The 25931-nt window shown below is 40.0% G+C and overlaps 1 protein-coding gene across 16 annotated transcripts in view; it reads left to right on the top strand.

The window, feature by feature from the left end:
* The window catches only part of LOC108699836 (neurexin-3), a 337779-nt gene that overhangs the window by 130957 nt on the left and 180891 nt on the right, over positions 1–25931 (top strand). For all 16 annotated transcript variants that reach the window (XR_005963885.1, XR_005963884.1, XR_005963886.1 and 13 more), the window contains exons 10-11: positions 2825–3028; positions 5458–5484. Coding sequence is in view for 13 of the 16 variants with exons in the window: in XM_041575094.1 (XP_041431028.1) it covers positions 2825–3028; positions 5458–5484 (231 nt within the window). In the remaining 3 variants the exon portion in view is untranslated. The remainder of the gene's footprint in view (positions 1–2824; positions 3029–5457; positions 5485–25931) is intronic.

The following is a 25931-nucleotide window of genomic DNA, read 5'->3' as shown; positions in this document are numbered from 1 at the left end:
GGAAACTAGTAGGTATAACTACTCGAGGAAAAAATCTTATATCTAATGTAGTTGCGTCAGTGTACCATTTGTGGCTTGCTAATTGCAGGCCTGCATAAATAGTGCCTCTACAACAAATGCAGAATTATGCCCAAATGCATAATCTCCTACAGAACATCCTAATAATATGATTTTATATTTAGTTAATTCATTTTCTCAGCCTCCCTTGCTATTTCCTCCACTCCACTGAAACATTGACTGGGGGTGCCATTTACTCTGCTTGCAGTCTTTCTCTGTTTCTTCTCCCTCCCTTGAAAACCAATGCTGTATCCTGGTCATGTCACAGCCATTTCACACTCTGTCGCGCTGCTCGCTCTTGATATGGTTGATTATAACTCTCCAGCTGCCATTATCCTACCCTCTCTTCACCTCCACATTGTCTTTTCTACCTTATTCTACAGTGCATTATGGTTCTGTTTATTTTTTTTTAGCTTGTCTAAAACTAGCAATAAAGGGGCAAAAAATTAAAATCCCATTTTTACTTTCTGAAAGTTTAATGAAAAAGAAACCTATCACTTTCTGACTGCTGCAGATAGGAAACATCAGACCTTGCTGCTCTGCAGGAAAAGGATCATCCCAGAACTCGAGCAGCTTTGTTTGTTTCCCTGTAGAACAGCCGGCGATAGTGTAGAGATTCGTATCTACAGACCCAGTGCAGTCTGTATATTCCGATTATTAATCAGTCTTTCTGTATCGGCTTCTATGGCAGATATTATTTGACTTGTGCTGTTTTGATCATTTATGATGATCCCTAAGCTTAACCTCCCAGCAGAAGCCCAGTCCACACTGAGCATGTGCATGGTCTTGGTCTTGCAGAGATGTTTATCAGTTACAAGATGGAGACCTCCATTTGTTTTATTAGGCTTCTGGTACAGTAAGTTTATGTTTAGTATACAAAATACAGCATTTCTAGCATTATTCTTTTTTAGACTTTAGTTACCTTTTAAAGGTTAGAGACTGAAGGCCTATTTATGAAAGGGTTAACAGACTAGTCACAGAGTTCACCAGAGGTAACCCTAGCCTTAGTACTGACTGTGGCAAATGGTCTGTTCACCCTTTGATAAATATCCCCCTTATGACCACCAGCTAGAAAGAACATATCTCACTATACTAAAGGGCCGATTGGATACCACATCGAGCATTTTTAGATAAAATGTCTAATATAAACTGCTGATGTACCATTTGCAATTAGGCATTTTATTTGAAGGTTGTGTAGCCAGGCAGGGCAACTAAATGAGACAGCCAGAATGTCACTAAAAAAATAGCAGGGATAGAAGTGCAAAAGCGTCAAAAGAACTTGAGGAACATTTTATCTTTTTGCAGACTCCCCTACTTTGTTAACTAAATAACGGAAGATAACAATTGTGTAGATTTCTCTTTAATATAGATGTGTGCTTTGTATTTACTAAACAATGTTGTTATCGCACAGCTGTTAAGTTCCTTTCCTTCAGAAGCCAAGAAATGCAAACATCCAGAAAGAACACAAGTGGTTATGTCTAATAAAGACCAGCTGTACTTTTATTGTTCATTATTAAGACTTATTTGTTTTGCTCTTTCTTTTCACTTTGTTGCTGCTGCTTGTTTGTATAACTAGCAACATTATTTAATTATCTATCAGTCATTCCTATTACTAAACCAGTGATCATTTAAAGGCTATTTAGTGGGGTAATTGTCTAAAAGTGTAACACTAAATAATAAACTACAAGTCCCATTGTATACAAGAACTGCAGTTCAATTAGGGAATACTAGTCCCAATATCAGCTCTAAAACAAAACTGAAGTTATTAGTTGGTATTGGGTTTCATATCACTTACAATTAATTTATGCCTTTAAGGGAGAGTTCCCAGGAGTAATTCCAAAACTGCCATTACAGTCATTATGTGTAGCATAATATTAAATAGAAGTCTCCTTTACGGTGTATCCAAGCCCCAAGCCAACATATTAGGCACAAATATATCACAATTGAGTGTTACTTAGCTGAATTCCATCATATGGTATCTGCCTCATAGCCAGAGAAGTCTCCTTTTAACATATACCTAACATTGTATCAGCAGCAGGGGAGCAATCACCCAGGCTAGGGGTAGGCAGAAAACTTTTGAACGGGTACCTGCCCAGCACCCCCACATCTTTGTGCCCTAGGCAGGTGCCTCTGCTGCCTACCCCTAGTTCCAGCCCTGTCCAATACCAACGAATAACTTCATTATACCAGCTGCAGCTATTAAAACTGATTTGCCAATTTTCCCAGGTCATATATGGGCATATGATGTATGTATTAACCTGGGAGACCAACTACCGGGGGAGCAGGGGGTGCGAGCAGGCCAGGGCCCGCACCCCCTCAGGGCCCCCCGGCAGTCCGTGAGCCACATACAAATGCGGCCGTACGGAGGAGGCGGGGCCCGGCTGCGCGTCACGCACCAGGGCCCGCCCCCCCTCTAGGATCGCTACTGTTAGGGTCTAACCTTTACCCACATCTAGTAACCCATAACATCCAATTTGAATAATGTTTTCAAACAGCTGACAAGTAAATGCTAACTGCTGAGTTCTGTGGGTTACTAGACAAGTAGTACACTTTAGATGGTTTAATACTTTGCCCTTGCATTTCTGTTCCTTACAGTATATTCTACAAAAGGTCATAATCATTTTTCCTAAAGGAAAATAGTGCAAGTGAATACAAAGGCTATTTCACCCCTTTTCATATGCTAAATTGTAAACACATGAAAGGGGTAAGTGGCAGATTAACACAAGTCCACCATAATGTGACCTTCATCTTTACTTTCTCTCTACAGTGGCCTCTATTTTGAGCTACGATGGAGGCATGTATATGAAGATCATCATGCCAGTGGTCATGCATACGGAGGCAGAGGATGTTTCCTTACGCTTTAAGTCCCAGAGAGCGTATGGGCTATTAGTAGCTACAACATCCAGGGACTCTGCTGATACCTTGCGACTGGAGCTGGATGGTGGGAAGGTCAAGCTTATGGTTAACCTAGGTATCGTATAAATCCTTCCTTTCTTTGGGAAGCTGAAGGGAGGTCATTTTTGTCAGTGTTTCTCTGTCTATTCCATCTGGCCGCTTTAATGATGTCCAGTCATTTTACCATTGCATGTTTCCTTCCATCGGAAGTCCGAAAATATACCGGAAGCACATTTCTGTGCTTACACTGGTCCTGCCCATAACCCTTTGCTTTCTGTGGAAGGCAGCTCTGGAATTTGCTATAAAGATTCAAACAGTTGCCTGATAATCTCCCTCCAGAAACAAAAAGGTTATAGGAGACCTGGGACAGGTGCGGCCACTGATCCTATACATCATTCCACTCTTTTTTCCCCAATAGCAATCTTGTTATAAAGATAGAAAACTATAGACATTTTGAGTTACATACAGAGCTGCTCAAATAATCTACTTAGTTCCTAAGATGAAAACAATGTTTGGACTGGCCCTAAAATGGCTTCAAATATATAGCCTTCTCTATGTTAACTTACTTGTTAATTAAGAGTGAAATGATTCTCAGTCCCTTTTCCTCTAGATTTCCCATGAAGCCTTAAGAGCTTTATTTCCCTTAGTCTTAATCTTACGTCTCTCATTTTTGTTGACAATCCAAAACAGTCTCAGTTGCTATGGCTAGCACATTTTTGGTTTAAATTGAGCCCACCATGGGAAAACAGTTTGGATGGTAGTGAATATATTCTTCCAAAAATATATGTCTCTGCAGGAGACTGGCTAACTTTTGCCATTTCATTTCTGGGAAGAGACTGTTTTCGATGCTGTTTGTAGACACTGTCTGTGCTCTGTGTGCTTTTGTGTCTGTGTATTTTTGAATACTGTGAATTGTCTGTTGTCAGTCTCCCTGCATCTTTTAGTTTATTAAATATGTTCCATCGGCCACGTCAGTTCAAAAGATGGCATTCACTACCCTTCAAAGGCCTGAAGCCTGCGGCCCGTTTAGCAAACAGCCTTGAGAACACAGTGTGCTGAGCAGCTTGTAGGGGGTGTGCAATATTCCCATCACTTGCCCAAAAGCTTACTCCAACCCACAGAGCATTGCCAGCGTGGGAAGCTTAAAGCAAGGGAACCAATCTTGCTGGTGCTCAGAAATCCTGACCTATGCTCTTCCCCCTTCTCATCCAAGGGCAACCCACCCCACTTCAGGAAAAAATATCTGCTCTAAGAAATCAAGGCATTGTTTTCCTTATCACAACCGAGTTAGTGAGTATTGGAGACATAACTGAACAGAGGTCATAGAGTGGGGCAGCCAAGGACAGGATTATTCCCTCCTATAAACCACATGTTCTGCCGTTGAATAATTATTTTATTTCATTTATTTACATTCATGTTTTCTTTTCTTTTCTGCTTTTTTTAAATATATATCCCTTTTTTTATACATCACAACTTATTTTCTACTCTTCTTTGTTTGCTACATTTCTCCCCCTTGCTAGAAGGATGGGATTCTGATCTTGTTCTCAGCACCGTCACCAGGTTTTAGGGTGCCCCACTCTCTTCTTGTATTCATTGCCCTGCTATTCCCCACTGTTTGCTGGTCTCACATGTTCTCCGAGGCTGTTTGCTCCCACTTTTCTGTTGCGGTTGACGACACATAGCAAACCTAATCGCACGAAACATCAGAGTGCCAGAAACTCTAGCTAGGATCCTTTGGTCTTTCCAAAGTGGTAATAATCCCCTTGTATTGTTCATGAGCTCAGGCCTGGAGAGAGAGTCTTAAAAGGTGTATTAGCTTATTTGAACAATGTCCGTAGCTTAGTAATGCAGTAGTGAAGTTTGTACCACTTGCTTGTCTCCACATCTTAGCAGAATATAAAACATATTGAAGAGCATGTGATGCTCTTCTACAGTATGCACCTTTTATTGGCCAGGCATGGACAATGCTGTTCTACCTGTGGGCCCATAAGTACTGCCTTATACTATACTGCCTTATAATCTAAATTAAGTACCAATGTGCCCAGTTTCCCCTTTTCTTTTGTGATACCGGGACACCTAAAATACACGTAACCAGTGCCAGATCAGAGAAGTTCCCTGCTTTGCCAAGGCCCTAAACTCATTCCCTCTACATTCTGGCACAATGTGTTCGTGCGGTTTGAAGTTTGTACGTGGCCATTTTATAGACCATAAAATATTCTATGTGAGTCATGCACACTAACGCATTCAGGCACTTTCAACATACAAGATTGTAAATATACACCTGTTTCCATTAAAAACAACATTTTTCTTTGAGACTTATAACTTGCATATATTGTACTGCACTCTGACACTCACAAGTACTCACTAACACTACACAAATATAAAATGGCCACTATTGTTGCGTGTGTCTGTCCCCGGAAGGGTGGACCTCACTGTTTTTGGATGACTGCAGCTGTAACCTTGAAGGATGCGATTTCATCTTTCATTTATTTTTTTCCCATCTAGACTGTATCAGGATAAACTGTAACTCCAGTAAGTTAATACCCTCAAATATCATTTTGTTCTTTCTATCTCTCGCTTTTGTTGTATAATAATATTTAAGCTGCTTCTTTCTGCTTTCTCTCGCTGCTTATTTTGTTTTATCTTAAAGGAATGGTTAGCAATGAGCAGCTGTATCTTTGACTTCACAGTGAGGCGTGCAGATATCTGTGCTGCAACACTGACATCCAGTGGCAATACTGCAAACTGCAAGCATGAGATATCCGCTCTGTTTTTGTGCTCCGTTGTGAAGTCATATGTGCTGCTGCTCAATCCCTCATTTACTGTTTGCATACAAATCCTTCTCTACTTTAACTCTGCACTGCATTATTTGTTTGTTTCCTCTTTCAAAAGGTTTGTTTGCCTTATATTTTTGTTGTAGAACAGCCTCAAGTTGTAGTAGCTCTTGGTTACAAGCACTGACTACTCTGGGTTCTGAGCTGCATATGCATCGAAGAGCTCGGTGTACTTTCTATAATATCTCCTGGTTTAATAAACAATGTTTAAAACATGTGGTGGTATCTCATCCTGGGGTCTTCAGTATCTAGCTGCTGCAGAACCACCATGATCTGCTGTACAGAGAAAACAGACTGAAACCCCAGAAAGAAATACTTTGTTAGAATGATATACTACTTGAACCTTTTTGAACATTTTAGTGGTGATATGTTGAATTAAAAAAACATAATGAAATGAAACGCAACAGTTCTGAACAGGTCTTAAGGCTCCTGGGTACAATAAGGTAGAATAAAATGGAATCAATAAGCTCAGCTGCTGTCAAAGCTGGATCTAAGGTACGTTTCAAAGGCACATATAATCCTGTGTATAAGGGCCCTAAGTGTCTGATACTGTTAGATACTTGGTACCTCAGAACATCGACTTGGTTCAACAGATAAAGGCGAAAGCGGAAGGATCACCCCTTGCCAAACAATATATTAAAGTGTAGCAGGAAGAAGTCAAAGGCCTAAGGACCAATGAAAGAAATATGTAAATTGGTACAACTGAATACATGGGCATCCACCCAACAACTAGGGAACGTAGGGAATTAAAACCATAGGAAGGTTGCTAACCCTATGGATCCCTACACATAACATACAAATATATATCCAGATTTCATTTATGTATCTTTACATGAATGTTTATCTCATAGACATGCACATGAAAATCTAAGGGGGGTTATTTATCAAGGTACGAATATTCGAACCTCAAATAATTTGCGGTTTTCGTAGGAATAAAAAACAACAAATTTTTCGTGATTTATTAAAGTTCGATCGTCTAAAAGCTCCGAATCCGAAACCCCGGCATCTAAAAGCTCTCAAGGTCCTGTATAAGTCAATGGGGAAGGTCCCAGTGTCTGCGCTGATGTCCGTACCGATATCCGATGATGCGCAGAAACCACGAAAAATTCTGAGTTTTTGAGGAAAGCTCCGAAGTTTGCCTGACCCTATTTTTTCAGGCTTTTTTCTTCATAAATAAGGTCCATTTGGGCAATCTGCTTAGATTTGTAACTTAGAACTACTCAGATAAATTTGGACCTTGATAAATAACCCCATAAATAGTCAGAATAAACATTTTATAATCTGGGGTACCTCTGAATATTGCAAATTTATATTCATAGGAAACTGTACATATCATGGATGTATCTCTGAAAGAGTGTGAACAAATAAATCAATAACGTATTATCATTGGGGCTGTATATGCAAGTTAAGATATATGTATGTATTTACATAGGAATGCATATGCAAGTACATGTATATATTTCTCTAGGATCGTTAATATATGTATAGGTGCAGAATTTGATTAACCATGTGTTTAGCTTTTAGATTGTAAACTAGGAACCCTCTTTACCTCTTGTATCAGTTATTTAATGTATTTATGCATGTAATCTGTATGCATCCAGAGTATCCTGATGCAGTAACTTCAAATCTAAAAATGCTCCAAATGTGAGTGGGTGCGAACACAATAACTATTTGTGACCCAGAACTACAGTGATTATACATGTGACTTCTCTAGGGAGATTACCTACACACTAGGGCCAGACAAGGCCAAGGACATAATAATCAGTCTTCCAATTCCTTAGATAAAGCAAAAATAAAACCGCAAATGGTGAAACGTTGCTTAAATAGTGGATAAAAGCCCCCAACTGGATATACTCGCAAGATTTACAGTAAAATCAACAATGCATAAATACTCAGATATGCTCCTGAAGAAGTGAGACAATCCACGTGAAACGCGTATAGAGTTTAGACTAATAAATGCTGATTTTACTGTAAATCTTGTGATTATAGCCAGCATACCCTTCGAAAAGTCGCCCAAAGTATCCTTGCGGTCGTATAGTTGTAGAAATACCTCCTTTTCTTCTGAACGCTTCTGGGCTTTGTGAGCCGGAGTGGAGCAACTACTCCTTTTAATTAGGACTTCTGGGATTTACTAGTTATGTATCTTAGCTTTATGTATTCCTTAGATGTACTAAAGTACAAAACAGCAGTCATGATGGGACATAACGCTTTGTTCCCAATACCTGGATGGATACTAGGCAACAGCCTGTGCACTGACTAGTGCATAATGCAGCCACCCCTGGGGCAAGCTTTATGGCTCAAATGCCCTGAATAGGTGTAAGCACATTATGGGGCAGATTTATTAAGGGTCAAAGTGAAAACTCGAATTTTTTTGATCAAAACTCTAAAATTCGAATTATGAATTATCCAAACTCAATTCGAGTTTTAATTCGAATTCATATTTTGAGATTTCTCATACTCAGGCTCCTGTAAGAACTCGAATTTGAATATTCGCCACCTTAAACCTGCCAAATTGCTGTACAGGTATGGGACCTGTTATCCAGAATGCTCGGGACCTGGGGTTTTCCGGATAATGGATCTTTCTGTAATTTGGGTCTTCATGCCTTAAGTTTACTAGAAATTCATCTAAACATTAAATAAACCCAATAGGCTGGTTTTGCTTCCAATAAGGATTAATTATATCTTAGTTGGGATCAAGTACAAGCTACTGTTTTATTATTACGGAGAAAAAGGAAATCATTTTTAAAAATTTGGATTATTTGGATAAAATGGAGTCTATGGGAGATATCGGGTTTCCGGATAAGGGATCCTATACCTGTACAAGTCAATGGGAGAGATCCAGGCATCAATTTGGTGATGTTTGCCGCCTTCCTGACATTCAAGTTTTTTTTAATTCGATTTGAGTTTTTCTAATTCAAATCAAATTCGATTCGAGTTTTTGGGTCGATTAAATTCGTCCACGCTGAGATTTTTTGTCAATGTATTGCAATATATTTAAGATGGCCAACTACGTCAAAGTCATCCCCAGTATGGCCAGGTGTGGATAAGGTATGTCTTTTAAATAACTACAGTAGTTAATTCTGAGTACAATGTAAGTTTTGTCAGCACAAAACTTATTTTGTAGTTATTTTTGCCAGTACCAAATAAATCTTAATTACAAGGATCATTTTGTAGTTAAAAAAAACAGCATTAGCAATATTTTCTATATATATGTACACACACACACACACACACACAAACACATAAATATATTTTATAGGAGCAGTGCTGTACCCAAAAATGGTTGCAAAACTGCCAAAAAAAGCAATTCACAAAGTACTTGCACCTATATATGCTTCTAACTTACAAGGAGCACCAATTGTCCAGTTCCTCCTTTTTGGTGTATCTGGTCTCCACACTGGTTTCAAGGTGTAAAGGTGCAATAAGTCTTGGAATAACAATCTGTCTTGAGCAGTTGCTTCACTTGCCTGAGAAGGACCACATGTAATTTAGAATAATAAGGGCATGTGCCTAATATATCAAATGCACTTATTAATAAATCAGTGCAAACTGCACATAATTTTGGCTGCAAGGGCAATTATGCTAGCATACTCCTGAACATGTCTGTGACCACAAAAAAGAATTTTGTCAGCCCAAAAAATACAACAATAAATTCTTGGCAACAAAATTCTTGAAAGTTTTGTGATTGCATTCTTTTGATGAAGTGTATTTTGTCACCACAAAATGAAGACTGCCAATAACAATATAAAGCATATACAACATGCACAAAGGGTGCCCCCATGGATCTGTTCTGTGTATGCTTTTAGTTTTTGTCTAACAAGGTCAGATTATAAGAGTCATTTACTTACTGCAAGTTGAACCGTGGTCATGCAAAGTTGGCCACAGTTGTTGCTTGAAAATGTTTATTCGTTAAAGGTACGTGTATCCAAAGTTGTTCCTTGCACTTTAGTATAGTTGAACACTGTACCACAGCCTTTGTTTTACCTCCTGTAATGAATGTTGCACAAATGCATCCATGAACGCAGGGCATACATCGAGCTAGCACCACAGTTGAAGGTAGCTCCAGAGTATTCACGGTGGCCTTCATGATGTCTACATCTGCCATGACGTCTCTCTGAGTCAGGACTGGGGTATATCAGAAAGGGATCTTTCTGTAGTTTGGATAGAGATGCACCGAATCCACTATTTTGGATTTGGCCAAACCCCGAATCCTTCGTGAAAGATTCGGCCGAATACTGAACTGAATCCGAATCCTAATTTAGAGATGCAAATTAGAGATGGGAAGGGGAAAACAATTTCACTCTCTGCCCCTAATTTGCATATGCAAATTAGGATTTGGTTCGGCCGGGCAGAAGGATTCGGCCAATATGAATCCTGATGAAAAAGGCCGAATCCTGCCCGAATCCCGAACCAAATTCAGGATTCGGTGCATCCCTAAATTTGGATCTCCATGCTTAGTCTACTAAATAATCATGTAAACATTAATTAACCCCAATATGGATTAATTTTATCTTTTTTTTTACTATTGCAGAGAAAAAGGAAATGTTTTAAAATATTAAATTTGATTAAAATGGAGTCTATGGGAGATACCTTCCCATAGTTCTGAGATTTCTCAGATACCATACCTGTATATGTCTGTATTGGTATGTGGACATACAGTTTTTTTTCTAGCTGTTATCGCTGATTTGGTCAGCCCTTGAAGTAATGCTTTTGTGATTGTTCATGCATTTGCTCCATCTCCCTCCCTCCTTCATTATGATTAGTGTTTCTGTACTAGGGTTATTTGGATCCTAGCAACCGGATTGCTGAAATTGCAAACTGGAGAGCTGCGGAATAAAAAAATAACTCAAAACCCACAAATAATAAAAAATGAAAAACAATTGCAAAATGTCTCTGAATATATCTACATCATACCAAAAGTTAACTCAAAAGGGAACAACCCCTTATGATTGAAACTGCCTATGTTTATATATAAATATTCTAATTTCGCAAATTATTTACAGACAGGTTTAGTAAAATTCCTACATTTTATATTATTATATCCTAAAATCACCTACATAAGGCTGAACACTGGGTCCAGAATGTCTTACAATAGAAGACAGAATGCCAAAGGGGAATGGATAATCCTTTTTAGAGAAATCATTTAAAACAGTAAAAGTGACAAGCAATGGCTCAGTTCAATATTTTATATACAGAAGACAGATACTCCTGGCATTCTGCAAATGATGAGAATCTTTATTAACAGATATTCTTTCAGCTTTATTGATTTACACAAAAGAGCACAGCAGGGCACAGGATACACAGCAACGCCCTAATATACCTAATGCATGTCATGAAAGCAATTGCACTTAATTGTAGACACTATTGGGTGCTCATTTCATTTTGTGTGTTTAGCAGCCTGAAGTGGAAATTGAAAGCATTGTCTTCATTTGCAGGCGACACTAAAATATGCTAGAAAATAACATGCAGCAGGCTTTGTATTCTTCCAAACAGTGTGTGAATATAATAAACTGGATACAGAAAATTGCAGTAGATTACAGATAAAATTTAACATAAATATACTGTTATGTATGTGATGAACAAAACAAGCAGTTTAAGTACTCATTTTATGCTATTGTGTTTAAGGGAGTCTCTGAGGGAAAATAATTTGACTGAGCATGGGGAAAATAAGCTTTTTCAATAGCGATCAATGTCAGCCAATAGGGTGAAAAGTCAGAAAATGAGTATAACATAGTGAATGCATCACATGGGGGCTGATTGTCTTATGGATATGACTGTTTTCCTAATCTGTAGATTATTTACATATTTTTAATGAAAGGGCAGTCTAAACAGAGACAATATGCATGTAATATCTGTCCCTTCCAGCTTCCATCCTAGAGACAAATTCAGAGGGAAACATACTTGATTTGCTCGCTCTCTGTCTACACATTATTATTACACAGCTGCAGATAGGGACCATCTGAAGTTTCCTAACTGCTCTGCAGGGAAAGGATCATACTTTCAAACGGCAGGAGGGAAGGACTTCCCAGAACTCAAGCAGCTTTGTTTGTTTCCCTATAAAACAGCCGGCGACTGTGTAGAGACTTGTATCCACAGACCCAGTGCAGTCTGCATATTCTGATTATTGATGTATCCGCTTCTATGGCAGATAATATTTGACCTGTGCTGTTTTGATAATTTTTGATGATCCCTAAGTTTAACCTCCCAACAGAAGTCCAGACCACACTGAGCATGTGCGTAGTCTTGCAAAGATGTTTAACAAAGTTACAAGATGATGACCGCCTGCGGCCAACTTTGAACCAAAATCATTTGTTTAATTAGGCTTCTGGTGCAGTAAGTTTATGTTTAGTATACAAAATACAGCATTTCTAGCATTATTCTATTTTAGACTTTTTAGTTCCCTTTTTAGACACATTCTACCAGATCAATGGCCACATATTTTTTGGCAGATGGCAGGGTCCTGCCAGAAGTCATCTCTAAATAAGACAGATGGTAGCTTAATTTGCCATTATAAGATAAATGTCTCAGGATATGAGATGGCCTATGATTTATTTATACATTTCTTTGTTGTGAGCTGTACATTTGTCCCTTCCTTCTGTGGCTTTAGAAATTGTAGGCCAGTAGGCCCATGAGCTGAATAGAAGGCTTTTTCCTGGATATATCAGGTTGGCTGCCTCAAATATGCAAGTAGCCATAAAATACAGCCAATAGTACAGTTTCTAGAATTTCTAGTTGGTGAGGCTTGTCTAGCTTTCTTGCTTCTGTAATATGTGTAGTATGATTCCTAACTCATAGGACTACTTTCCAAGAGGGATCCCAGAGCAGTGGCTAATGGGTCCCAGTGTGAAAACCAGTTAGGCTGAGATCTGGGGAAAATATCTATTTTATCTCAGATTCGCCTGAAATCCCAACTTGAAGGTCAGTGACATTTGACTGATTTGACAACTATTAATGTATCAGTGACGAATATAGGAATGTACCAAATCCACTAATTATGGATTTGGCCAAATCCCGAATCTTTTGTGAAAGTTTTTGCCGAATACCAGACAGACTCTGAACCCTCATTTGCATATGCAAATTAGGACCAGAAAGGGTTAAAGCGAAAAATAAATCGTTTTACTTCCTTGTTTGTGTGACAAAAAGTCACATGATTTTAAAGATGCGGTTTGATCAGGAACTTGAATTCCGTCGAATCCAAATCCTGCTGAAAAAGACAGAATCCTGAATTCAGTGCATTCCTATCATCAGAAGTTACTATCCTGGGAAGAAAATCTGGAGCAGACACCCCTAGATGGGAAGTCAGGGGCATATTTATCGATGATTGAAAGTAATGCAGTTGGCCAGAGTGAAGTTGTGCAGCTCTATATTAATTTCTGTGGAATTCTAAGGAATTTTTTTAAAAAAAAATTAAAATTTACCCATTCATGATATATGCCCCCAAAAATCCAACAGGAATGAATAGCCCCTAATGTGTTCTGCCCACTACTTCACTTGTAACTGTAGCATTATCACAGACTGTCTCAAAGTCCTCATTTTGGAAGCAAGGACATAACTAAAGAGAAGACCATTTATCGGGGTCCATTGGGGGAATGACCAATAACCAGGTGGAAAATGTTTGTGAAAAATATTTTGTTCCTAATGTTCAAGGGCATTAAAGGTGTGGTTCACCTTTAAGTTAACTTTTAGTATATTATATACACCTGTTTTCAATTACTGTTTATTATTATTTTTTATAGTTTTTAAATGATGTGCCTTCTTATTCTGACTACCTAAAAAACAAATGATACAGTATGTCAGGCTACAAATTTATTGTTATTGCTACTTTTAATTACTCATTCTTTTCAGGCCTCTCCTATACTTACTCCAGTCTCTAACTGATATCATTGTATGGTTGCTAGGGCAATTTGGACCTGGATGAAATAGCAAACTGGAGAGCTGCTGAATAAAAAGTTAAATAACTCAAAAACCACAAATAAAAAATTAAAACCAAACGCAAATTGTCTCCAATATATCCCTCTCTGCATCGTACTAAAAGTTAACTCAAAGGTGAAAAATCCCATTCAAAATGATTTTGATGCGGGGCCCAATAACTTCTAGTTACACCAGTGCTTGGAAAGACAACACAACCTGACTGTAAGAAGCCTTTCCCTTATAAAACTCTAACTCATAACAGATGCCGATTTCATTTGCTGTGTCATAGAAAACTTAATGAAACCAATATTTAAATATTTATATTGAGGTGGTATTTATTTATTAACAGCTTGTCACTGCTTTTTGTGTATAGATAAAGGCAGGAATGTTCAGCTGACAGACAGGTTTATTACAGCTATACCTGCTTCCTAATTAAAGGAACAGTAACATCAAGCAAATTAAAGTGAAACTATAATGTCCTGTTGCATTGTACTGGTGTGTATCTGTGGGGACAGCCATTCAAAGCTAGAAAAGGCACAGGATACGCAGCAGATAACAGATGAGCTCTGTAGTATACAATCTCATCCTTCAGAGCTTATCTGTTATCTACTGTGTATCCTGTGCTTGAATGGCTGCCCCCGTGGCTACACAGCAGCTTGTTTATATATACTATAGTAGTACTTATCTTATCTACTGTGTATCCTGTGCTTTAATGGCTGCCCCCATGGCTACACAGCAGCTTGTTTATATAAACAATAGTAATATTTCTGTTGGAAACACAACAGTTTTACCAGTGTAGGGCAGGGCCGCCATCGGGGGTCACAGGGGGTACATTTGTACCGGGACTAATGGGGGGCCTGGCTGTGCTGCACTTTTCAAATTAGTCGGGCCCCCCTTGACAAGCCTCCGGTAGAGCCAAAGATCTGAAGAGCTGAAGTCCCGAACCACTGAAGACCCAAAGCTGCAAATGGAGCCAAAGCCGAGATAAGACCCAAAGTGCCGAAGACCTGAAGCCGCAAAAAGACCTGAAGCCACAAAAAGGCTGAAGTTAAAGTCCTGAAGCTGAGAAAGGACCCAAAGTCATGAAAGGAGCCGGAGCTGAAGCCCAGAAGCCACAAAAAGACCCAAAGCTTCAAAAGGAGCCTAAGGTAAGCTCCACTGAACACCAATGTGCTTTTTTAATTTTATTAAAACCCTGGCCACCAATGTATTGTTTTAATATTATATAGGCCCCTGGCCACCAATGTTTTTTAAAAATATTCTATGGGGCACCCTGACCCTAATGTTTTTTTTTAACTTGTAAGGGGGGGGGGCAATGTTTTTAGCGCCAATGTTTTTTAAAAAAAAAAACTTTTATGGGGGGCCATGGCGCCAATGTTTTTTTTAATTTATGGGGGGGGGGCGGAGGCCCTGGCCAGCAATGATCTTTTTTAACTTGCAGAGGGGCCCTGACTACCAATGTATTTTTGAAAACTTTTATGTGGGACCCAGACCATTTTTTTTCAACTTATAATGGGGTCCTGACCACCAATTATTCTTTTAACTTGTGTGTGTTTTTTTTTTACCATTTTTAGCACTGTCTGTGTGGTCTTTTTACTGTGGTGTGGGCGGGATCTGGGGTGTGGCTTGGAGGCTGGGTTGTAGTGGGCAGGGACCAGGGGGCCCAGAAAATTTTGTTGTACTGGGCCCCGTGATTTCTGATGGCGGCCCTGGACGAGGGCGACAGTAAATTATTTTGTTATTCCTTTCATTTTTTGGTGCTACTGTTCCTTTAAGTGCTTGGCTGCAGGTGGGGTGCCCTGCACTACCAGAATGAATGGGTCATTGGAGTCCCAGTGTAAGCACTGAGCTGGAGGTCACTGCTGTACCAAAATAAGTGCAGGGCTGGCGATACTTTAGTAAGAATTAAATTTAAATCTGATAAAATTGACAAATTTTTAATCTAGTAAGGAAATCCTTGTGCCTGCTTGCACTTTATAAATAGATTTCAAATAGGATAAAATATTACTTCTTGGGATGTAAAGAATGATGGCTGTACATATACACTAAGGGGCAGATTCACTAAGGGTCGAATTTCGAAATTCGACCCTCGAATTGAAATCCTTCGACTTCGAATATCGAAGTCGAAGGATTTAGCGCTAAACGTTCGTTCGATCGAAGGATTTTTCGATCAAACGATTCGAAGGATTTTAATCCAACGATCGAAGGAAAATCCTTCGATCAAAAAAAGTTTAGCAAGCCTATGGGGACCTTCCCCATAGGCTAACATTGACTTCGGTAGGTTTTCTCTGCCGAAGTAGGGGGTCGAAGTTTTTTTTAAAGGGAAAGTACTTCGACTATCGAATGGTCGAATAGTCGAACGATTTTTCGTTCGAATCGTTCGAATCAAAGTCGAAGGTCGTAGTCGAAGGTCGAAGTAGCCCATTCGATGGTCGAAGTACCCAAAAAATACTTCGAAATTCGAAGTATTTTTCATTCGAATCCTTCACTCGAGCTTAGTGAATCGGCCCCTAAGTCTTATGTAATGCACCAGCCTGGTAAAGTCACTGGAAATCATGTTTAGATACTGACAACTGGGTTATTTGAACACACGCGCTCGCTCTCTCTCTCTCTCTCTCTCTCTCTCTCTCTCTCTCTCTCTCTCTCTCTCTCTCTCTCTCTCTCTCTCTCTCTCTCTCTCTCTCTCTCTCTCTCTCTCTCTCTCTCTCTCTCTCTCTCTCTCTCTCTCTCTCTCTCTCTCTCTCTCTCTCTCTCATTCTGGGGGCTATTAAAAATATCTTGAAGGGCCACATTTGGTCTATGGGCCTTCAATGGACAGTTCCGATTTAGAGTACCTTGTCTCGCTGTGGGTGGTAGCTTGATACTGATGAGTGTATCAGTAGCAACCAGAAAATAAAGATCTGATTGGTTGATATGGGTAACAATACATACATTACATTATCTAACTGTCAGGTCTCCATCTCTTGGTGGACTACAACTATTGGTAGTTGTAAAAAAACAACAACTGGAAGGCTGATGTACAACAATGATATACTGCATATTTCTGACAGTTGTTACACAATATGTCCTTTTAAGTTTTAGGTATGCTATATCTGTAGAAATAAGTCAAATCAACTGGACTTGCTGTGTTTTTCTTGAAGACGTTTCACCAGTCATCCAACCGGCTTTCTCAATTCAATTGGATGACTGATGAAAAGTCTTCAAGAAAAACACAGCAAGTCCAGTTGATATTGACTTATTTCTACAGATAGAGCATACCTAAAACTTAAAAGGACATAGTGTAACAACTAATATTCAGGATGTATGAGTTTAGCGGAGCTCACCATCAGTCATGCGGTCTCCCCATGTGGATCGCTGCTCTCGCGGGACCCGGTCACTTCCGCCCGGTATACCTGTACTGAGATGAAACCCGCTATCCGGCGCTGATCCAAATATCCTGCAGAATCGCTTTTTGAATATGGCTTTAATCAAACACACAGTGTGAGATACATGGCAGTGGGTATGAGCAGAAACTAACACGTTTCATGCCCGTGTGGCACTTCCTCAGAGTTCAATATTACACACATGTGACTTAGTTTAAATAGATTAGGTGATACGTGTCAATTAAAACATTTGCATATCAATTAAAAGTATATGTACATTCATTCAGTTCATCAATCCCTTGTGATAAATAAATAAATAAATAAATAAATGAGTAAATAGTTAATACCAAGTGTCTCAAAAAATATATCAAGTTACTTATTATTAGTGTTAAATCAGAAATTCATGTGACATATATATTTGCATATGCATAAATACAGGCACGAAACGCGTTAGTTTCTGCACATACCCACTGCCATGTATCTCGCACTGTGTGTTTGATTAAAGCCATATTTTTCAAAAAGCGATTCTGCATGAAATTTGGATCAGCGCCGGATAGCGGGTTTCATCTCAGTATAGTGTAACAACTGTCAGAAATATGCAATGTATACCTGGTGTATATGACCTGGATAAATGAGAATCTTCATAAACTTTTAGGTATGCTTTTCTGCCCAAAGAGACCCTCTGATACTGAGGCCAAGTCACATGTCCTCTATGCTGGAAAGCAGCCTTGTAAAAAGATATTACTACAGATTATAGTCATATGCCTTTTTATTTTTAGTTGGGGGGGGGGTTGTGTTTTGCTTGTATGCTAGGACTACTGGCAGGTGCATCCGTCCATTGAAGCTTTAAATTGAGGGTAGTTGGATGGGAAAAGGGCTTTGAAAAACCTCTCTTTCCATTAAGGGACAATTAGCTATTTATTGTAGCCTGCAGTCTCATCTTGTCTGTTATGTATGTTCTGAGTTTTTACACTGGATAATAGTTCAGCCTGTTGTTACCCACTGTTGAATCCTGCATGCCTACTAACCACTTAAAATGTATGCCCAAGACTGCATTCATTTATTTGCAGTCATGCACAGTGCTTTTAAATTAACTGCTAATTAGCATGAGCCATGCTGCTTGGTAATTTAATGTGGAACTGTAAGCCTGTAAGGACTGAAAGCAATTTCCTCATGCCAATTGTAGATTTGCACTAAGGGCTCTACTGACGAGTGGTCGAAGCTGCGCTCCCCTGCGTTCCGTTTTTCTGCGATCAGCCGCAGGGGAGTGCAGGAATAGATGTATTAAGTTTTTTTCAATGGGGCTGTACTCACACAGGCGCATGTAGGTGCTGAACGCTGGAAAAATGCAGCATGTTGCGTCTCAACCTACGTTCTGCACCTACATGCGCCTGTGTGAGTACAGCCCCATTGAATGCGTTTACTCCTGTGCTCCCCTGCGCCTGAACGCATAAAAACGGAACGCAGGGGAGCCCTTAGAGTAGAAACACACTGATTTGTGCAAGATTTTTTTTAACAGGATCTTATACAACAGTCATACAGCCTATTCAGATAAAAGTAGGGCTGCTTTTGTTTTCATGTATCTATTTATATATATTGTGTTGTAGTGATAAACAAAAGTTTATCAGACTTTACAATATGGTAATTCAGCATGCAATGTTCCCTTCTAGCACCCTAATTGGTATAATCTCTAGCTGGGATACTGTTCTCAATCTTAAATAAAAAAGTAATATGTCCCTCAAGATAATCTGACCAGTTTCTCCAATACTATACAGTTGAGGGTGTCAGCTGCCAGAAAAGTATTAGGTGCAAAATGTTTATTTTATTGTTCACTGTCATTTATTATATAATATAATATTCTTAGGGTCAGAAATATAACATACCTCCCAACTGTCCCGTTTTTAGAGGGACAGTCCCTCTTTTGACAGCTCAACCTGCAGTCCCTCATTTGTACGGGAAAGTCACATTTTTCTCTGCACTGAACAGCCAGAAAAAGAAACAACGTTTCTAACTTAATTGGTTTTTGACAGAGAGCCCAGAACAGCCACCAGGTGCACTTGGATACTTTTGTAACAATTTCAGATAAGTAATTCTAACAATATAAGATAACGGGTCTGAAAAAACTGAAAAAAATCACAGAAATATGTTCAAACTTTCATAACCTGTCAAATTTTGTAAAATTAACATGGTAATTAGGGGGCTGGCCACAAAAATAGGAGTGGTCAAAAAAGTTTCTTTTTGTTTCCAAAATGTTGGGAGGTATGATATAAACGTGTGAAACTTATAAGGTCTATGTCACCACCCACTATGCTTTACCTCTTTGTTAAACGTATTAGCACCCTTGTATCGTCTTGCATATGTTGCCTCTCATTATAGCAAATATGGAGTTGGAAGAATCCCTGTTAGGTTCACAGTTGCTGATTTATGATTTAAAAAAAAATAAAGACCAACACTGGAAGCTTAACTGCAGTTTACTTGTTTTCTAAAGAAAGTAATTACCTTCTTACTTGTGTAGCCAACTGACATAACCTCCACTGTTAACAATCACAGCAGTATCTGAATATTCTGCATATAATATCACTTGATATAGTCATACATTATTTAGACACTTTACATAACATGCTTAATAACTCACAGAATAGCAGTTAGCTTCCATTTCTTATTTCGCTTAGGAAGAATTTTGGATAACCCCCTTCCTTTCATTAACATATAACAATGTTCAACACAACAATAATACAAAGTAAACCCAACATATCTTATCAGGATCAGTGTCTATGTTACACCCTCTTGGTGGCCCCCCTGGTGCTATGGTTATACATTCTTACCAAACACCAGTGCAGTTCCTGAGTCCTCTTTGCAAGGTGAAAGGGTACTGGGAAATTCTTCTCTGGCAGTGCCTCCACCTAATGGGATCCAGGAATACACAACGGGTGGCCCCATTAGGAAAAACATTCAAAAGACACTTTGCTTTATAAAAATATCAACTTTATAATAGCGAAAGTGCAGATTAAAGGGTAAGTAAAACTGTCATAGTACAATTATGCATTTCAAATAGCATGACCCACTACCCTGGGAACCTTGTAACAGTCCAATCCTGGCCCTCTGTACCAGGCAAAGTCCTGCACTACTCCATTGGTAGATACAGAGTCTTAGTCCCTTATCCCCAAAGAACACAAATGGTCCCAGGTAGCGCTAGTACCCAAATACCTCCCCTCACTGTACCAGGTACTTACTCCCACGTGGCAGGCATCAACAAGCCTGTGTCACAAACGGAAAACATGCTGGATCCTCTTTTTCTACCCTCCCCTGGGTACCACTCACCCTGGGGATTCACACAGATGGGTAGGCTCATCCAGAGCTGGAGCAGACATCCACAGCGATGAAATCCATTCTATGAAGCATATGCAGCTTGCTTTATCCTCCAAACATATCTCCCAGCACTGTATATAGCAGTAACATACTGTAGCTGAACTGTAGCTCGCAGCACTGTCTATAGCGCGAGTCCAGATTTGGGAATCAGGAGCTTCAGACCCTCCTGATCGAGCTCCCAGGCATGGAGTCTCCAACCCCAGCCTCAGAGGCCTCCTGCCTCTACATCTTGGCTGCTGAAATCACTCTCTCCTCATTGAAGTAGTGTCCAGCAGTAAGACAGTAATGGCTGTCTGAGCACATGGCTCTCCTATTTATAGTAAACTGGTGCAGCAGTGACACCTATCAATATCCTCCGGTATCTGCCATGCTGCACAGGCACAAGGGCTCCTGCCCCTGCCAAAACTCTAGTAGACCCTGTAGCTCAAGTCCAAGCAGGGGATTTCCCACCATGTGGTTTTAGACTGTAGGGAATTAACTCTATGGGTCCCTACACCTATAACTTCACTTTAATATGAGAGGACAAACTGAAGTAAATACTGGATTATATATCTGCATCACTTTGCCCAGTTAGTACAGTCACTTGGGTCATGGGACCCGAATCCAATGGTTGTAACAGGTTCCGCTTATGAGGTGAGAACATCAGGGGGTTGTGGCAGTCTTTGTGACAGTAGGAGGCACTTAATAAGTGTGGTGTCCACAATGAGTTCTTAAACCAGTGCCTAGGAAACTTTAGTGTCCATTAAAGACTCTGGCAAAATAGTTGCTAAAACTTGTCTCTGGGTAATTGGCACATTAACTGGTTCCCAATATATAAAAATGGAGCCATCTGAGAAGAAAAGGAATGGATGCTGCTGGGAGGGCAGCTCAAAGTTCTGGCCAGAACTGACTATAATGCATGATGCAAAAGAAACTAGAAGAAGCCTTTATCTCCTGGGACAGCAAAGTTAATGATGCATTGATAATATGATAACTTGGGGAACAAGTTGGTACAGTTGCTCACCTATTAGCTGAACCCATCAGGATTAGTATTCCACAGCAGCCTGAAATAATCCTCTGTCCATTGCCTGCTTCTGGCGCTGGAGGCCTCTCAGCTCTTTTACCAATGCAGTTCCGTTCTGCTGCTCAGCTGTTTCCGGCTCTGCTCCGTCCTCTGCAACTTGTGGGTGTGTCCTTGCACTGCTGCAGTCCTGCTACCTGGTCTAGACAGACTGTCACTCTCCCAGGTACCTGTAACTCCTTTTATACCCTCTCAGGTCTCCAGTCACTGCTGTAACACATAAGGTGGCCATACACGGATAGATCCGCTCGTTTGGCGATGTCGCCAAACGAGCGGATCTCCCTCCGATATGCCCACCTTGAGGTGGGCAATATCGGGCTGATCCGATCGTGGGCCCTAGGGCCCAACGATCGGATCCTAGCGTTCGCCAAACGGGCGGTCGGATCGCGGGACCGCATCAACGAACAGATGCGACCGCGATCCGACGGGATTTTTAATCCCATCCGATCGAGATCTGGCCGACTTTCGGCCAGATCTCGATCGGGGAAGCCCGTCGGGGGCCCCCATACACGGGCCAATAAGCTGCCGACACGGTCTGTCGGCAGCTTTTATCGGCCCGTGTATGGCCACCTTTACTCTGCATGTGCTGTTCCTGAGTCTGCCCATGTGCCCTTCCATCTGCTGATCACATGCAGTCTCCACGGCACTAATACTGCTCTCCTCAATCCCCAATGTTTAGTTTGTATTTTATAGGATGGCATGTTATACAGTACATTTCCTGGAATAAGGCAATTTTTTGACCAGGCTCATTTTTGTGGCCACACCCCCTAATTACCATATTCATTTTGCAAAATTTGGCAGGTTATGAAAGTCTGAACATATTTCTGTTTTTTTCCCCCCAGTTATTAAGTTTTGCTAATGAAGGTGACTTGCCCTTTAAGCTGTGAGTCTAACTTCTCCTAAGACACCTGTTATCTTATATTGTTACAATTACTTATTTGCTTATCTTAAAATTGTTACAAAAGTATCATATCTGCAGCTGTGGCTGTTCTGGGCTCTCTGGCAAAAGCCAATTACATTAGAAACATTGTTTCTTTTTCTGCCAGTTCAGTGCAGAGAAAATCGTGACTTTCCAGTACGAACGAGGGACAACGGGTTGAGCTGTCAAAAGAGGGACTGTCCCTCTAAAAATGTTCCTAATGTACAGTAGCTTTATCAAACAAATTACATTTAGAAGGTAAATATACAATGGTTACATACAGATACATACGATGTGCTTTATGTTTGGTATGAGTAGCACACTTACTCTCCATTCCTATGGGATTTCAGTTGCGTATGCCTTTTTTGGTAAATATCCTGCTGCATTGTAACTAGGGCATTACTCATGGGCATTTGAAGCTGCGCTCCCCTGCGTTCCAGTTTTATGCGTTCAGCTGCATGGGAGTGCAGGAGAAGACACAATGAATTCTTTTCAATGAGGCTGTACTCACACAGATGCATGTAAGCGCCGAACGCAGGAAAAATGCAACATGCTGCGTCCCAACCTGTGTTCGGCACTTACACGCATCTGCGTCATGCGTCAGATTCATTTTGTGAATAGAGCAATTTTGTACACTTTAGTTAATTTGTAGTTCCAGATCAACACTTAAAGTAAATTAGAAGCACCATATTTCTTCATACCAGTCTGAAGTACTATTACAGATATTTTGGGGTATATTTATCAAAGAGTGAAGTTAAAGGTCACCATGGTCCTCTAGAGTGAAATTCCACCACTCTCCATTCATTTCTATGGGATTTTTAAAAGAGTATTTATCAATGGATGAAAATGAAAGCTCCTTTGATAAATACGCCTTTCAAAATCGGACTGTGGCGATCTCTAAGTTCACTCTTTTAAGTTTAAGATATAAAAACCAAACAAAAAACAGTTTTGAGTAAAGTGGAGCAAAAAAAAAAATAAAAAAAACTGTACAGAAACGTATCAAACAACTGTGACAATGATTTTTTGGCATAAACCAATAATTTAAGGGCAAGGACACACAGCAATTCTCTGCTTTTTCCTCTGCATATTGGCACAAAGTCTCTTGTAAGCTCTTTGGGCAGGGCCCTCTTTCAGCTTTAGTATTGGTTACTGGTCACTATGTATGTAATTTCTTTATTTTCTTTAGATAAACACATATGCAGAATATGTTGAGACTCATACATGGTAGTAATAATAATAACAACATAAATATATGCATATGTTTATGCATATATAGTTTATATAAACAAGCTGCTGTGTAGCCATGGGGGCAGCCATTCAAGCACATGATACACAGTAGATAACTATAACTATGCTATATGTTATGCTATAACACACCTATCCTATGCAGGGCCGGATTTACATAGTGGGCGCCCATAGGCCCGTTCCGTGCCGTTCGTCACCCCATCACCTTCCCTTTATTAATGCAAATGGGGATTGGCGTACGAGTAGTTTCAAAATATATTGTATCTCCTGCCCATCCCCAGTATTTCTGAACCAATGTGGGTGTGGTTGGGCAGCATGCTGCTCCCCAAAATCCTGCCCCCCTTGGCCCGGGCCTTGGTGGCCTTTCCACAAATACGGGCCTGATCCTATGCTAGGCTAGTTGCTAGCCAAACCCTTGCTTACTAACTCTGGGCTGGCATGGTTCTTCTTCAGAGGTTCTCTCCTGTTACCTTTTATACACTTCTTCCACACCCTTTTAGAACCTCCTAGGTGGCCAATCAAATAAATTATACTAACAGTACCATCTAGTGGTAAAAACGTATAATTGCCGCAAAATAACTGGTGAATGCCTTGCACTCCTTTGGGCAAGCTTTGTTTTTTTTTGTTACACATTTCCCCGTAAGTGTTGTGCACATGCTAAAGAGAAATATGAATTTTATATATGCTGAATGAGAATAGGCGCTTTACACGTGAATTTATTTATTTATTTAAAGCACACATTCACAACAAGGATTTAGGATGTTAATACTGGCTTTGCATAACATGGTCCTTGTACCCACATATGTACTGGAAGGGACCTCAAACCCCTATACAGGATCCTAAGCCTGTTCATGGCCATTTTATGTTCTTGACCTTAAGCGACTCCCTGTGTGTTTTTTCTTTTTTTACCAGGGGCCACTGAACAGATCATGATGCAGGTCCATGGGAAACCACTGGTCAAGTATAACATTAATATGTAGAAGTGGTCTTCACAATGCAGGACCTTCTAACCTGCCAAATAGATATATTGTCAATAATTTGGGTCTAATCCAATTCATCATCATTCAGCCCTGCATTGCTCTCCAATTTAGATTTCAAAGCAGTCCGGGAACCATGTTTGTTATTCATTGGGATATAATAAACATTGGTTTTAACATGGGCCATAAACCTTCCAGTTAAAATGTAATAAACATTCTGGTATGTGTATGGCATCCCAGTGATCCTAGATACTATGGATGTTCGTCAATTTTAATTTTTTTATTTTCTGCAGTGCTTTGGTAAATAAGGATGGATGTCACAGGGATGGGACTGCGATGGGGTGATCAGCGATTGCCTAAACGCTGCATCAATGTAGGGGAGTCCTGCCTGTTATTCCTAATCTGGAAAAGCAGGTTTTGAAAAAACCCTTCTGAAAACTGGGCTGGCTACCAAGATCTAAACCAGACAGGTGGCAACTATATGCAGCTGTCTGTCCAAACAATCGTAGCACAATGACAGCTCCTTATATGCCATCCATCTGTTTCAATCGACTGATAGGGTGGCTCATGTATGGCTGCCTTTAGGTGTCTAGTTAATATAAAATGTAATCCTTTGATAAAATATGTGACTGTCATGATCATAACCAGGGGTGCTTCGCCAATGAGGCGAGTTGAGGCTGTCGCCTCAGGCGGCAGCGCCCCACTAGGTACCAGGGGCAGCAAAAATGCTGCTCCTGGTACTTTAAGAGCGAATTTCCGGGGGAGGGGGGGCAGCAGCAACTGCTGCTGCCTCAGGCAGCGGAAGGGCCAGGATCGCCCCTGATCATAACGATACATAGCTGAGTGTTGTATAGTGCCTTCTGTAACTGGAGAGCTCTCGTGTTTTCATTTATCAGTGTAGGCTGATATACATAGGAAATTATATTTTATTCTAATGAAAAAACCTGCCCATTGTATTTTACAGAATACATTGTAGTTTGTTATGGATTTAAATTAATAAATGTGGATTTAAGGTTTTACTGTATAAGTAAAAGCATGTATATGTAGATATACAGGTAGCTCCAGCACCAAAGGCTATGGAATAGAAGCAACACGATATTGATAATACAGTGTAATCATTTTTTCAAATTATAGACACCTTCATGCACAGTGTCCCAACCTTTACTACTTTATTATCTATTGCTCAGTGCAAAGAGGAAACAGTATTGGCAGTATACAGAATGAATATACACGCCGTTTTAAACACAAAGGTTTAGGGTGAAAAAAGTAGCAGTGCTCTTGTTGAACTACAACTCCCAAATT

This window comes from Xenopus laevis, chromosome 8S (genome assembly GCF_017654675.1).
Source record: "Xenopus laevis strain J_2021 chromosome 8S, Xenopus_laevis_v10.1, whole genome shotgun sequence".
NCBI classification, from domain to species: Eukaryota; Metazoa; Chordata; class Amphibia; order Anura; family Pipidae; genus Xenopus; species Xenopus laevis.
Note: the sequence above shows the minus strand (reverse complement) of the source record. Positions and strands in the feature narration are given on the sequence as shown.